The following is a 14,309-nucleotide window of genomic DNA, read 5'->3' as shown; positions in this document are numbered from 1 at the left end:
CTTTATAAATCAAACAGGGGATACAAAGTCCATTCCCTTATTTAGAAAGCTTTTTTTAATTCAAAAAAGAAGAAAAATCCAAAAGTAATTATTTTCCTTTCTTCCTGTTCCATAAATCCAGCCAGAAGCTGCCTGTTGACAGACACAGAACCTCACAGAGGAAGCTGTGGGGAGAAAAGGGATAATGTGGTAACCATAAAAATCAGAAATAAGAGAGCTCTCATAACATAATCACCTCCTGAAGGGCACGATATTCATTGGAGAACCTCTGCTTCTTATCGATTGTGGACGGGATTCATCTCACCTGCTGCCATTTAAAGGTCAAAAGGCTCAGTACAGGAGTGCATCTGGCTTAGACATTGCATTTAGGGTGGTATGGATCACCTGCAGATGTATCTGTCCCTCCTCAGTTCTCATAGAGAGAGCAGAGAAAACTTACTACTGTATTTTCAGGAATCAAGAATTAAGTGAGACGACCCCCCCCTCCACCTTTTCAACACTCCATTACTGCAAATGCAGCATACAAGAGTTATTTTAATAAGAGGTGCTTACAGCAACAATGGCTACATCCTCTATGGGGAGTGTTTTATTTCTGGAAGCAGAAAAATGAATTTTCATCTGAAAATGCACCTCCATGTTAAGCATGGGCTTTCCTGTGTTAATACTTAGAGTGATGAGAAGAACCTTCATTGTGATTGTATAATAAATACAGCTCAGGATAACTTCACTTTCCACCAAAATCTATTTAATGTTGTCTAGTAGGACTCCTCCTAAGAGCAAGAACTAGCTGCTCATTTCTGTCCCAAGCAATAATCACTTACATGGGAAAGGACTTAGAATATTGCTAATTAAAACAACTAAGAAATTTTGCTAATAAAACACCCAAATTCCAAACTTAAGGTAGGTCTGCACACAATTAGACACCAGCACATACAGCTATGAATGATGAAACTAAACACTGCCTTTTGAAACGACCCGAGATTCACACACCTCCTGAAGGTGCTGTAAGGGACAATCTTCCACACGGTTAGCATTTGCTAGTGGCCAGAAATACCTGACATTTAGGAATGCCTAAAATAGTGTCCTTTGGTGAGTACAATTTTTAGTGGAGGTCCTAAAAGGAAGGGAACCAGAGAGGATAAAATTATACTCAATCTACTCCCACTCTACTCTTGAAACACACAATTCCCTGAAAAATCTTTCTCCTGTGACTAGCCATCTGGGACTTGTATGCCAGCAACCTACTCAGTAAGAACTGAGAAACAAGCTGTGTTACAGCAGGAGCCAGTGCTCTACCTGGATAAAGGTAACCCCTTACTGTAACTGGGAAAATCTACAGAGTAAGGGCAAAGAATCTCCATGTTTATCCCCTGAAACACAACGCATTAATTTCAGTAGAAATCTCTGTTCTCTGTTCCAGCTTTCAAATGGCAACTATAAAACAGACTGCCAACAGAAATAGAAAGCCAAATTTCAATTCTTTGTTGAAAAACGGAACAAAACTCACTGAAACAGGACAAGGGGAAATGGCTTTAAGCTGGAAGAGGGTAGATTTAAACTAGATATTAGGAAGAAATTCTTTACTGTGAGGGTGGTAGCACACTGGAACAGGTTGCCCAGGGAGGCTGTGGAAGCCTCCACCCTGGAGGTGTTCAATGCCAGACTGGAGGGGGCTTTGAGCAACCTGGTCTAATGGGAGGTGTCCCTGCCTATAGCAGGGGATTGAAACCAGGTGATCTTAAAGGTTTCTTCCAACCCAAACCATTCCATGATTCTGTGAAAACCAGAACCAAAAATACATGAAATCAAGATCATCCATGCTGGAAAGGACCCAATGAGGAAGAAGCTTGGAGAAACAAATGGGCAGGATACTACTGAAAGAAGAGAAGGTAAAAAAAGGAAAAAACCCAGCCCACTGAATGATTTATCCAGTCTACAGCCTGTGACCTTTGCATTGAAACACGATGGTCACCAATGTCTCAGTAATAAAGACATGCAGGACTCTTGCACAGATTCACCATTCTAATCAAAAAAAGGGAGTGGACTGATATGAATGAGTATAAGACACTGTCTGCAAGAAACAAGAACTAGGAGCAGAATGGAGGGAACATTTCCATTCCCTCCATGGGGAAGGAATGGACTGCTGTGGAGCTCCTGGGGACAACTGGAGGACCAGACTGCCAAGGAAGTCTTCAGAGAGCATGAATCCCAAGGCACAAGGAACAGACACCAGGCAGCATGCTCAAGGGAACATCCACAGCTTCTTACAGCCGGTCAGAACACCTCCCACCTGCTTCATGGATCAGCAATAGCACACGTGTTCTACTTACTCTGCCTTTGTTCAACAACCTGGCTCTCAATGGGATCACAGAAAAGACCATCACGTACTGTTCTGCCCACATCTGACTTAAGTGTACTTTCCTGCTTTTTAAATTAGATGTGCATGGGCAGAAAGAATATCTGCAATGATATTTGAAATATTAGTAGTAGTAAACTTGTGGTTTTCCTGATGAACTGGTTTAGCTACACAATAACCTTGGCGTTCAGTATTTGAAAGGGAAAAATAAGGAAATTGAGGTCAATGGTTTCAATAAAAGATTAAATCTTAATGAAACAAACAGAAAACCACTGTAGCAGCATATGAAGCAGCAACATTTATCTCACAATTGTAATTAATTTTCTCTAAAGATACATCACACTCTCATCGTTTTACCTTGCAAAGGAAAGATACTGTGGGCAAGGTTTCCTTTACTGACACCAGCAATAAACAGTGCATTTGTTAGGTCCCTTAAAAAGAGCCATGTCCCAGACCATTCCTGGCAAAATTCCTTAACCTGTGTGTTTGAAGACAGTTCAAAACTCAGCATACCATAATACTGGATAGCACTGACCACAAAATCATCCTAACACCCCAGTAAGCAGTATACCCTTGCTATAATCTCTATAAAAAGTGCATTCTATTTCAATCTGAAAATGCCAAGTATGCAACTAAATTTTCTGCTAGATATTCCAAAGTAAAGACAAAATATCTTCAGTGGGCTACTGAGCAGATGAGGTCTTTTAAACAACAGTTTGCATGTCTACAACTCGTCAGCAACCAGACTTCTGTGAATAAAGTCTTCACTTGTCCAAATAGGTAACTGTCAGATTCCCTTGGCATCTGGGCACTACGTACCTTGCAACCAAGTCTATTTTCATGTACCTGGAAATCCAGTCAGCTGAGGCCTGCAAAGTTCATCAGCATTACAGAATTATTTGAGTTGGAAGGGACCTTTAAAGCTCATCTAATCCAACTCCCCTGCAATGAACAAGGGCATCTACACACCCACAGCTCAATCAGGTTGCTCAGAGCCCTGCCCAGCCTGACCGTGGATGCCTCCAAGGATGAGGCACCCAGATTTCTGGGCAACCTGTTCCAGTGCCTCACCAACCTTATTGTAATAAACCTTCTTCTCATATTCAGTTTAAACATCCTTTCTTTTAGTTGGAAATCATTTTCTTTTGTCCTATCACCAGAGACCATGCTTTAACAGTCCCCTTCCTTATAGCCCCTCTCTAGATACTGAAAGGCAATTATCAGGTCTCCCTGGAGCCTTCTCCAGCCTGAGCAGCCCCAGCTCTCTCAGCCTGTCCTCACAGGGGAGGTGTTCCATTCCACAGATCATTTCTGTGTCCTCATCTAGATGTGCCCCAATAGGTCTGTGCTGAGGACTCCACATCCAGATGCAGTACTCTGGGTGAGGTTTCAGCACAGAGTAGAGGAGCAGGTTCACCTCCCTTATCCTGCTGGCCATGCTTCTTTTGTATATGGTTGGCTTTCTGGGCTGTGAGGGCACATTGCTGGGTTGTGTCCAGCTTGCCACCCTCTAGTATCCCTAAGTCCTTTTCAGCAGGGCTGTGCTCTATCCTCACATCCCCCAGCTTGCACTGATTTGGAGAGTGGGGGTGAGTTCCCACAATCCAGGTGCAAGACCTTGCACTTAGATTTGTTGAACCTCATGAAATTCTCCTGGGCCCACTGTTTAAGCCTGTCTAGATCTCTCTGGATGGCATCCCATCCCTCAGGCTTGTCGACTGCATTGCACAGCTTGGTGTCATTCGGGAACTTGCTGTACTCGATTCCCGCTGTCGATGTCATTGACAAAAATATTAAAGAGCATTGGTCCCAGTACTGACCCGAGGGTCAGTTATTCTACCCTGCAGTTCTCTGGCAGGGTAATCAAAGAGGCTGATAGAATCATTCTCCAAAAGCACAGATACTAGTTCAGAAATATTGGCGACACCGAGGTGACTGACATTACAGTTAAGCTCCACTGTTCATCATGTGCTACTAACCCAAAAACAGTGGGCTGACCTGGGCTCTCATCTGACTAAGCTGGAGTAGCCAGACTTGAGGCAGCACACTCCCTACCAGCTCCTGCAGATGGGCACTAAAACCATTAGGAAGTATTTCTGTGTTCCTTGCTTTGAGTCTGGAAAAATGCAGAGTTAGCACAGACTCAGCTTCATAGAGGTCAGGAGGCAGCTCTGTGGTAGAGATGCTTGGAAAATGGGCTTAGCAAGCACAAGTTTGTTGTCTTAAACAGCTTCAGGCAGGCAAATATTCCAAGTCCAGGCTGTGCTCAAGGCTACAGCCACAGCTGCTGGGGATGGCGGGGTAGGCAAGGAAAGGAACATCCCTAAACAGCATAGCTTTCACAGAATCACAGAATGGCCAGGGTTGGAAAGGACCTCAAGGATCATGAATCTCCAACCCCCTTCCACAGGCAGGGCCACCAACCTCCCCATTTAATTCTAGACCAGGCTGCCCAGGGCCCCATCCAATCTGGCCTTGAACACCTCCAGGGACGGGGCATCCACAGCCTCTCTGTTCAGCCTGTTCCAGCACCTCACCACTCTCTCTGTAAAGAACTTCCCTCTGACGTCCAACCAAAATCTCCCCTCCCTTAACTTAAAACCATTTCCCCTCGTCCTGCAGTTATCAACCCTTTCATAGCTTTAATACAGAAGGTTTAAAAAATATGTGAAAACTGAAGTTCCACTGCTTCGCATCGGAGCCACCTTCCAAGTTAACTGCTTTTTTAAGCTACTAGTGGAAACATGCAGTTAACTTCAAAAGGTCCTGCTCTGGTCTCTGTTAGTTCCCACACAGTAATCCAAGAACTCGCCCTCCTTCCAAAATTGAGCAATGTCAATCGAAGTCTTGCTTTGTGGGCAATTTATATATATCAGCTGCCCAACTGCCTCAGTTTTACTTATATACTCCTGTATGCATAACTATAATTAGCTCATTAATCACTCCCAGCTCTCGAACCTTACATATGAGATGATTAACTACTGATTACCACTCACACTACCTGAATGAAATAAACATTTAACAGAGAAAAATATCCCTTCCCTGACACAAATAGCATCTTTATCCATACTTTATGTGGCATTGAATGTACCTGGGTCTTTTGTCTTTTAATGATACTATAATGATACTAATGATGGATAATGATACTAATCATGTGCTGGGCCCTTCTATCCAAAACTGCAGGTACACAGGAAAATATTTTATTTAAACCAGGCAGATGGTGAGAACAACTTTCCTAAAGAGTACCCTGCTACCTCATCTAATGCTTTGGGAAATGTTAGAAGCTGCTGTTCAAACTAACAGGACTGAAAGTGCCGTAGATGGCAGTTATCAAAACAGTTCTGTTCTACATAAAGAGAAAAATAAGAAACAATGATCTACTTGTAGGTTCTCTGTTTGAATTTATAGCAGATCATCTGCTGACTTGGAGGAGGAACTGCAGCTTAATGTTTGCCTCAATCATATGCTAAAGTTTAAAAGCGATGTAATTGAAAATAACATCTGAACAGAAGAAGCAAAAGCCTCCAAAATGCTATTCCAGTTATGCAGAAAAAAGAACACTCCTTTTTAATCACCTCCCCCCCCATCAAATTGATGCACAACTAGAAACCACTTGGGATGCTATACTTAAGTATTCCCATCCCTAAACTCATACAAATCCGGCTTAAACGATAATCTTGTTTACTCCAATCTTAAGTAAGAATTCTGAATCAGAATGAACAAATGTACTAAGTTTTCACATGCTGTCTCACCCACTGAACACTTACAGTCAGAAAGCAAACTCCATAAGGTTTCCAACTTACGGTTGGTTATGTTAATGTTCAATTTGGCTTAAGATATTCCTGGTGAGTTGCTGGCATTTTGCCTTAAAATGAAACAAATAGACTTAATTTGAACTCCGTAAGTTATCACTGCCAATTTCCATTTTTTGGAAATTCCAATTTTTCTTTTACAGTTTCTTGCTGAATACTGCTCAGAAAGAGCTGAGAAGGCATTCAATGCCAACGCTTTCCTTATGAACATCTTAAGCTTCAAAATCAAGTTAGACAACAATATAAGCCTGCACACAGAAAGCAAATAAACAACCCACTTAACCGTGAATGACTTTCATCAAGACCCATTACATATATTAGAGAATAAATCCTGCTTTCAAGCTGCATAAACCTGTATTTAAGGTTCTGTTAGCATATTTTCAAACACTGTTCTTCTAATCAAGACATCTGTGTTGAAGCTACTGAATACTAATAGTTCTGAGCATAAGCAGCAATACTGCTTAGCATAACCAACAGCATTTATCTGCCTAGGGCTGGTGTTCCCAAGTTGTACCTGCACCAGTATAACTCCCACAGAAACACAACTCTATCATATCCCTGCACCTGTCTCATCCTAAGTGAAGATCTCCTCAGTCTAAATCCTGAAGCTGCGGGGCCTGAGGCGGGAAATGAATCCCACCAACAAAACAGAAAGGCAGAAAGGCTGATACTTCATTTGAGGTGGGACTGGGAATCCACTAAAAGAAATGGGATCTATGGAGGTGATCCGTGACAATGGCCCAAACTTCAGTTACTCCCAGCAAGAGGTACTTAAAGCCAAGAAAATTCCATGCAACCTTAACTAAAGATTCAAGAGAAAATGAGTTTTCTGAAGTGTATATTCCAGCAGATAGAGATCTTCAGTAGAAAAAGCTCTTTGAATAACTGGTGTGGGAGCCTCAGGAGGGTAGCATTGGGGAAGGTGAGAAGGCTGGTGTTAACTATCAACACCAGCGGTCAGAAATGGCAGCCAGGAAAGGCCTCAGTCAGGAGAAGAACCTCAGCTGGTATTCCACACATTTTATTGGAACTAAAACAAAGCTTGAGCATTGAGTAAGAGGAATGAGCGTGCAGTTTGAGAACCCAGTCGATTTTACCTTGTAACGTGAGTTACACAGAGCTACTTTGCTATCAGCCATTACCTCTCATACAGAATGAAAGTAAGCCTGCTCTGCTGAGAACAGCAATTTAGCTTTGCTGCTGTAAGATGAAACACAGAAAGGCTGAGTCCAGGATTCAGTGCTACTAGTTCAGGAAAAGAGGCAATGAGCCCAGTGACAACAGAAAATGATTTTAACATCAGACATGCTTCAATTAGGATAAGGCTCTTCATAAGGACGAATGCTTTTCTCTACCTGATACCAACAATAACTGCTATTCCAACAGCAATTCTGTATCAGTCCACTTGAGAACAGAGCCAGTAACTACCCAATAAGAGATTCACCAAACTCAGAAGCAGAAAATTTGTCAGGAATATCACTCTCATGACAGAATGAGAAAGGGAAAGATACAAAAAGAGGCTGGAAAGTGATAAGCACATAGCGAAGCCCATAAACACGTAACTGCCAGGCAGCAGGCAGATGCAGAACATCCGAAAGCATGAGGAATCATTGATTGCTCTTCCCAAGGACTACACAAGGAAGATAAAACTCCTTTCCAAAGTCTTCTTAGGAGCTGCATTCATCATCCTGCAGCATAGGAACTTGGTTCTCTCACAAATCTGAGGAACTGCTCTTCAGGTGGGAATTGCCCTGGTTCAATTCAACTCATGCTACAAGAAAAACCAGATCACTGTAAGAGCAGAAGTGCAAACATCCCTGAAATGGTTGAATGAAAGTCCTTGTGGTGGGCAGATAAGATAGGGGCACAGTACTCCATGTGAAATAAAAGGAAAATAGCCAATAACTTTAGAAACATGCTGCCTTTAAGCATTGACAGGCAACAGTATGAGCAACCTTGGCCTTGCTTGAAAGACAGCTAAACTGTCTCAACAGAGTCTAAACCAGCACCAGCTGCATACCAAGGGCAGTGAACACAAGGAAGCAGTGGTACTTTTGTCTCCAGCCTATATCAGAGACATTGAAGGGGAAAAAGAGATAGCCTGATGTTGCCTACAAGGAAGCTGGCTGCGGAAGACAAGCTCTACAAAGGATGTGACAAAGGCACTTTGGAAGACTGAAGCAGAACAGGGAACAGAGACAATTCAATCTGCATGCTCCAGAGCTGAGAAGTGGAGGAGAAATGATCCTTTGTTCCTTCCTCTTTCAGTGGAATAGCTTGGACTGCTTATTTGCTCCAGGAGTCAGAGGTCAAGTCTAGAGCTTCTATATCTGCATGGAATCCAGCTTGACAAGTATTTGGACCCAACAAAAGATTTAACTGCTACATTTTTTTTTGTGAAACTGCAGACTGATCCTGCAAACCCATACCTAGGAAGCATGAGATCTCACTCAGGCAGCTGAGGAGTAGTATGTAAAAGTTTTAGCACAGGCTCATAAAAGAGAGTGGGATATAACTTTTTGAGTAGCTTCTCGTAACAGGTCTTGTAAATAGAACTATAACCAAAATCAGTCAACAGTAGGAAAAAAAAACTAGGAGTATGCCTTCAAAGAGTATCACTACACTCAGGAAAAGCATAAAAGAAAACTGATCATAAAATGCTCCTTTTCCAAAAGGTTGTTGAAAGGACTTGAAACACCATGCCCATTGAGGGCATTAACACAGTAGCCTTTCTGTGTCAGAAAGGAGACTGAGAAAGGAGGGGACAAACTTGTTAGTAGTCTGTTATGATAGAACAAGTGGAAATAGTTTCAAACTAAAGCAGGGGAAATTTAGACTGGATATAAAAACAAAACTTTTTACAATAAGTGTTGCAAAGCATTGGAACAGGTTGCCCAGAGACATGGTCAATGCACTCCCCCTAGGCCAGGCTGGACCAGGCCCTGAGCAACTTGATCAAGCTGTAGGTGTCCCTGTTCACTGCAGGGGAGTAGGAAAAGATCTTTAAAGTCCCTTTAATCTCAAACAGTTCCATGATTCCATAAGTGAGAAGGAAGTAGGTATATCATAAAGATACAGAATCACAGAATGGCCCAGGTTGGAAAGGACCTCAAGGATCATGAAGCTCCAACCCCCTGCCACATGCAGGGCCACCAACCTCCCCATTTAATACTAGACCAGGCTGCCCAGGGCCCCATCCAATCTGGCCTTGAGCACCTCCAGCATCCACAACCTCTCTGGGCAGCCTGTTCCAGCACCTCTCTGTAAAGAATTTCCCCCTGACATCCCACCTAAATCTTCCCTCACTCAACTTGAAACCATTTCCCCTTGTCCTGCTGTTATCACCCTTCCCAAGAGTTGATTCCCCTCCTGTTTGTAGGCTCCCTTTAGCTACTGAAAGGCTGCAATGAGGTCACCCTGCAGCCCTCTTTTCTCCAGGCTGAACAAGCCCAGCTCCCTCAGCCTGTCTTCGTAGGGGAGGTGCTCCAGTCCTCTGATCATCTTTGCGGCTCTCCTCTGGACTACCTCCAACAGCCCTCTGTTTTCCTTGTACTGGTGGCTCCAGACCTAGATGCAGTACTCCAGATGGGGCCTCGCAAGAGCAGAGTAGAGAAGGACAATCACCTCCCTGTCCCTGCTGGCCAGTTCAGAGGTCCACCTTTCAAGTCTGTTGAGGTCCCTTTGAATGGCATCCCTTCTTTCCACCATGTCAACGTGATCCTCGTGGTTCCCTTCCAACTCAGGATATTCCATGGTGCTGTGATTACAAAGGCCTGCTGTGCTGTGGCCATTCACCTGTATGAATGAACCGCCAAGTGGTTCTGAACTGCAGCTCTTCCCCTCTGAAAGCACCCCTCTTCTATTGGAGCCCAGGATACCATTTGCTTTCCAAGCTGCAAAAGCACACTGCTGGCTCATGCTGAATTTTTCATCCACCAGGACCCCAGATTCTCTGCAGGGTGCCTCTCAAGGGCTGCTCCTTCCAGCCTGTATAAATGCCTGGGATTCCTCTGGCCCAAGTACAAAACCTTGTACTTTGCTGTGTTCATCCTCATCAGGTTCACCCAGGCCCACCTTTCAAGTTCATTGAGGTCAACCTGTGTCCAGATCTGGGGCCCCCACAAAAGAAGGATGCAGAGCTGTTGGAGCAAGTCCAGAGAAGGGCCATTAATGTGATCAAAGGGCTCTCTTACAATGAAAGATTGTGGGAGTTGTGTTTGTTTAACTTGAAGAAGAGAAGGCTCAAGGAAGACCTCATTGCAGCCTTCCAGTACTTAAAGGGAGCTTATGAGCAGGAAGGGAAGAGACATTTTATACAGTCTAAGTGATAGAACAAGGGGGAATGGCTTTAAACTAAAAGAGGGGAAAAACAGATTAACTATTAGGTGGAAATTCTTTACTCAGAGTGCAGTGAGGCACTGCCACAGCTGCCCAGAGAAGCTGTGGTGTCTGAAGGCACTCAAGGCCAGGTTGGATGGGGCCCTGGGCAGCCTGAGCTGGTGGGGGGCAGCTCTTCCACAATGGGGGGTATGGAGCTTGTCAAGGAAGGCAATCCTCCCCCTCTACTCTGCCCTGGTCAGGCCTCACCTGGAGTACTGTATCTAGTTTCGGAATTCCCAGTACAAAAAGTGACGGGGATCTCCCGGAGAGAGTCCAGCAGAGGGCCAGAAAGATGTTAAAGGGCCTGTAGCATCTCCCCTATGATGAACGGCTGAGCAACCTGGGTCTGTTTAGCATTTAGAAAAGACTCAGAGGTGACCTTATTAATGTTAATAAATATCTTAAGAGTGAGCATCAAAGGGACATGGCCAACCTCTTTTCAGCGCTCTGTGGGGACAGGACAAGGGGAAATGGCCATAAACTGGAGCATAGGAAGTTCCACAGCAACATGCAAAGGAACTTCTTCACAGAGAGGGTGATGGAGCACTGGAACACACTACCCAGGGCGGCTGTGGATTTTCCTCTGGAGATATTCAAGACCCAGATAGAAACAGCATCAGTCAGCTGATGGACCACTAAGCCTCATCACTTCAATGAAGAAAGAGGAATAGAGGAAACCTCTCATTGTCACTGCCACTCTGATACAATACCCTGAAACAAAAGCAGACACTAATCTACATCTCAGCAATGTACTCAAATGACAGCATGCTGAGGTTAGCTTAAAGGAAGAGAGAGAACTACACTTTCAGCCAGCGTCTTAGAAAAGTTTAATATAGCAATGCTATCATCACTTGCTTGGTTTTTGGAAGGTGAAGAGTGATACAAAGCTTAACACTCACTGCAGAAACAAGAGGGAGACAGCCTTTCCTCAGCACAGAGAAACACTAGTCTTTCTTAAGCACACAACCAGTGTTCATTTGCCCCCAGTTATACACATCTACTAAAGCTTTTGGTTGAATGAAGAATTTAGGAGATAATGGTTGTGGGATTCAAACAAGCAAAAAAAAACCAGACGTAACTGGATAACTAACAAACATTTACATAATTAAAGCAAAGACAAAGAAGTTGAGCTTCAATGTGGCTTGAAATCAACAAGGTCAGACCTACAGCTCACAAAAACATGACCCTAGATTTCAGTATGAAGGAACTTCCAAATGGCCGGTCTTCATCAGCTGTATTTGTTTTGTTGACTGCAAGTAAGCTCAAGAAGCATACTCAAGCTGAAGTAAAAGCATGACTATAATTTACTAAGAAAGTAAAAATTGTTTTTAGCAATAGGGAAGAACATCTTTAATAAAGAAAAGGAATCTTCCAGATACTTCTGTAATGCAGATAAGAACATGACAGATGTTTTTAAAATCCGGATGGAATTTTTACACTGAAGAAACTTAAGTATTTTAGATATTCTAAACAAAGTGTTATTTTCTTTTATTTAAAGTCACTTTTCTTTAGAAAGAAAAGTAAAAATAAAAAATGAAAAACATCGCTCAAATCTTTTTGCTGGAGAAAGAATTCCTCATAAAGTTCTAAAAATCTCTGATGAAAGTTTTCATGTAGGATCAAATTTGCTTCATTGTCAGCTGTATTAAATTCCTTTATTGCCACTCTGAATCCATGTTTTTTATTAGTTTTGTACCTGTGTCATACAAGACATACTTTTTGAAAGGAGAAGGTTAAAAGGAGTGAAGAACATTCAAAGGCAACTTTCTCTAACATAAGCTTAGCAAAAATGACCTCCTCTACTGTAAGGGATTCTACATGTCTTGGATAGCTTGGATTTACAGCTTCTTACGCTTTGTAAATCCACTGTTTAACTTCCAACACTTCTGTAAATTCTATTAATTCCACTTGTTAGTACCACTGATTAATTCAGTGTAACGTCTCAGACTTTTTAAAATTAATATCAACCTTATTTTGTTTGAACTGAAACATGCAAAGATGTGTTGGGAGTAGCACAGGACATCTGGAAGGCTGTGTGGGTGCCTACTGCTTAATGCACAGAGCTATCTAAGCTCCTGTTTTCAGTCCAACATGAAGACTTGAGAGAAAATAGGATTACTTCTTTATCCAGAGTAGAACTCTGAAACATTTTATAATTAAGACTATTATTTCTTATTGCAAGGGGACACAATCTCTGTTCTCTGGTACTCCTCCTAGCACATGCTGCCAAATATAGCTCCTAAAATTAGGAACTCAAATTCATACTGAGGTTCTTACAGTAACAGGTGCTCAGCACCTAAGGAAACACAGAGCCCTTAACCTAGAGATCCCAATATCTATTCCTAATTAGAAACTTTAACAATGAAAACAAAAGCAAATCAAAACAACCACATGGGTCTCTGAACTTAAAACTTCCCTCTGAATTTTAATAATGCAGACCATAATTAACAGCTGCAATTTTCCGTCAACAATACCCAGTTAAACTCTTTCTTTTAAATTATAATTGCTACAATAAATACTAACCATTCATTTACAAACAAACAAACAAAAACCAACAACACAAAAATAAAAATCAAACAAAAGGAACCAATTTTATGTCGATTTCTTAAGAAAGTGGGTGAGAATGAACTGTGGAAAATATTACAGAGACTCCTTTCAATTATGGAAATATATTGCAACAATTTTGTTTAACCTGTGAGTTAGTAGCCTTGATCACAAACATCGGTGTAATCAAGCAAAAGATGCAAAATTGGTTAATAAAATTCAACAGGAAGACAAAGTATAAAAACTCAGTAAACACATTACCTTAGCATTCTCAAGTAAAGCTTCGTCTCTGCCTAAGCCAGGTCCTATGACAACTGAGTGCAGTCGTGGTAACCACTTATCCACCTCATGCACAGCGTTGGGACTATCACTAAACAGAATTAGGAAGAAAAAAAAAGAAGATATGTTAAAAAAAAAAAAAAAAACACCTCCATTTTAGTATTCTCAGAATCTGAATTCCAGGTGCAAAACAGAAAGAGAGATCTCTTGTCCTGAGCATCAAGCAACTGTATCCTCCAAACTACCAAATATTTGTTGCCCAGGAAATATGGAACGATTGTCCAAATAGCTAAAATGAAACATTAGTTCCTTCTCAATTCGTTCCTTAAGGGATACCACCTAAAAATGAGGAAATAATTACAAGTGTTCCCTATAGCTATTACAAAACAGAAAAAAAAGGCAGGAAACTGACATTTCCTACAGTCTGACACAGTTTCACGCTTCCTACTTAACACTCCTTCAAGGAGATTACACCTCGCAGAGAAGATCCACAATATTTGTAGATACATTCTGTAAATTGCTGGAAATTATGCAATTATTGATTATTCTGCATGGTAGAATGATGAAGCTACTCATAAGCTTTTTTTGTCAGTTGCTTTATGAGCATTTGTTCCAACTGAGCAACCAAACTGTCCCAGAAGAAACAAGCTACTCACTGACAGTTGATACTGAAGGTTTCGGCAGCATTTTGATTTTGTCTATGTATGAAAAAATGAAGAGAACACCCACTGCCAAATGCCACTGTTATAATACAGCGTTCAGTATTTCATCAGAACCATTTATTTTGTTCTGATCGGTTCTGTTGTGTAAATAGGTCAGAATATTATGAAAGCACAGCTGGGCAGTGCCAGTTAACTCTCACCAGCAATACGGAGGGGAAGTTTAGCCTCCCCTTCCACCTCTGACCAATGATAGATGACAATTTTAACCGAAGCACG

At 42.1% G+C, this 14,309-nt stretch overlaps 1 protein-coding gene across 3 annotated transcripts in view; it reads right to left on the bottom strand.

The window, feature by feature from the left end:
• The window catches only part of NAXD (NAD(P)HX dehydratase), a 50,596-nt gene that overhangs the window by 15,272 nt on the left and 21,015 nt on the right, over window positions 1-14,309 (bottom strand). For all 3 annotated transcript variants that reach the window (XM_052705918.1, XM_052705915.1, XM_052705917.1), the window contains one exon: window positions 13,354-13,462. In XM_052705918.1, the coding sequence (XP_052561878.1) occupies window positions 13,354-13,462 (109 nt within the window). The remainder of the gene's footprint in view (window positions 1-13,353; window positions 13,463-14,309) is intronic.

This window comes from Tympanuchus pallidicinctus, unplaced genomic scaffold, assembly GCF_026119805.1.
Source record: "Tympanuchus pallidicinctus isolate F22 unplaced genomic scaffold, pur_lepc_1.0 scaffold6, whole genome shotgun sequence".
Lineage (NCBI taxonomy): Eukaryota > Metazoa > Chordata > Aves > Galliformes > Phasianidae > Tympanuchus > Tympanuchus pallidicinctus.
Note: the sequence above shows the minus strand (reverse complement) of the source record. Positions and strands in the feature narration are given on the sequence as shown.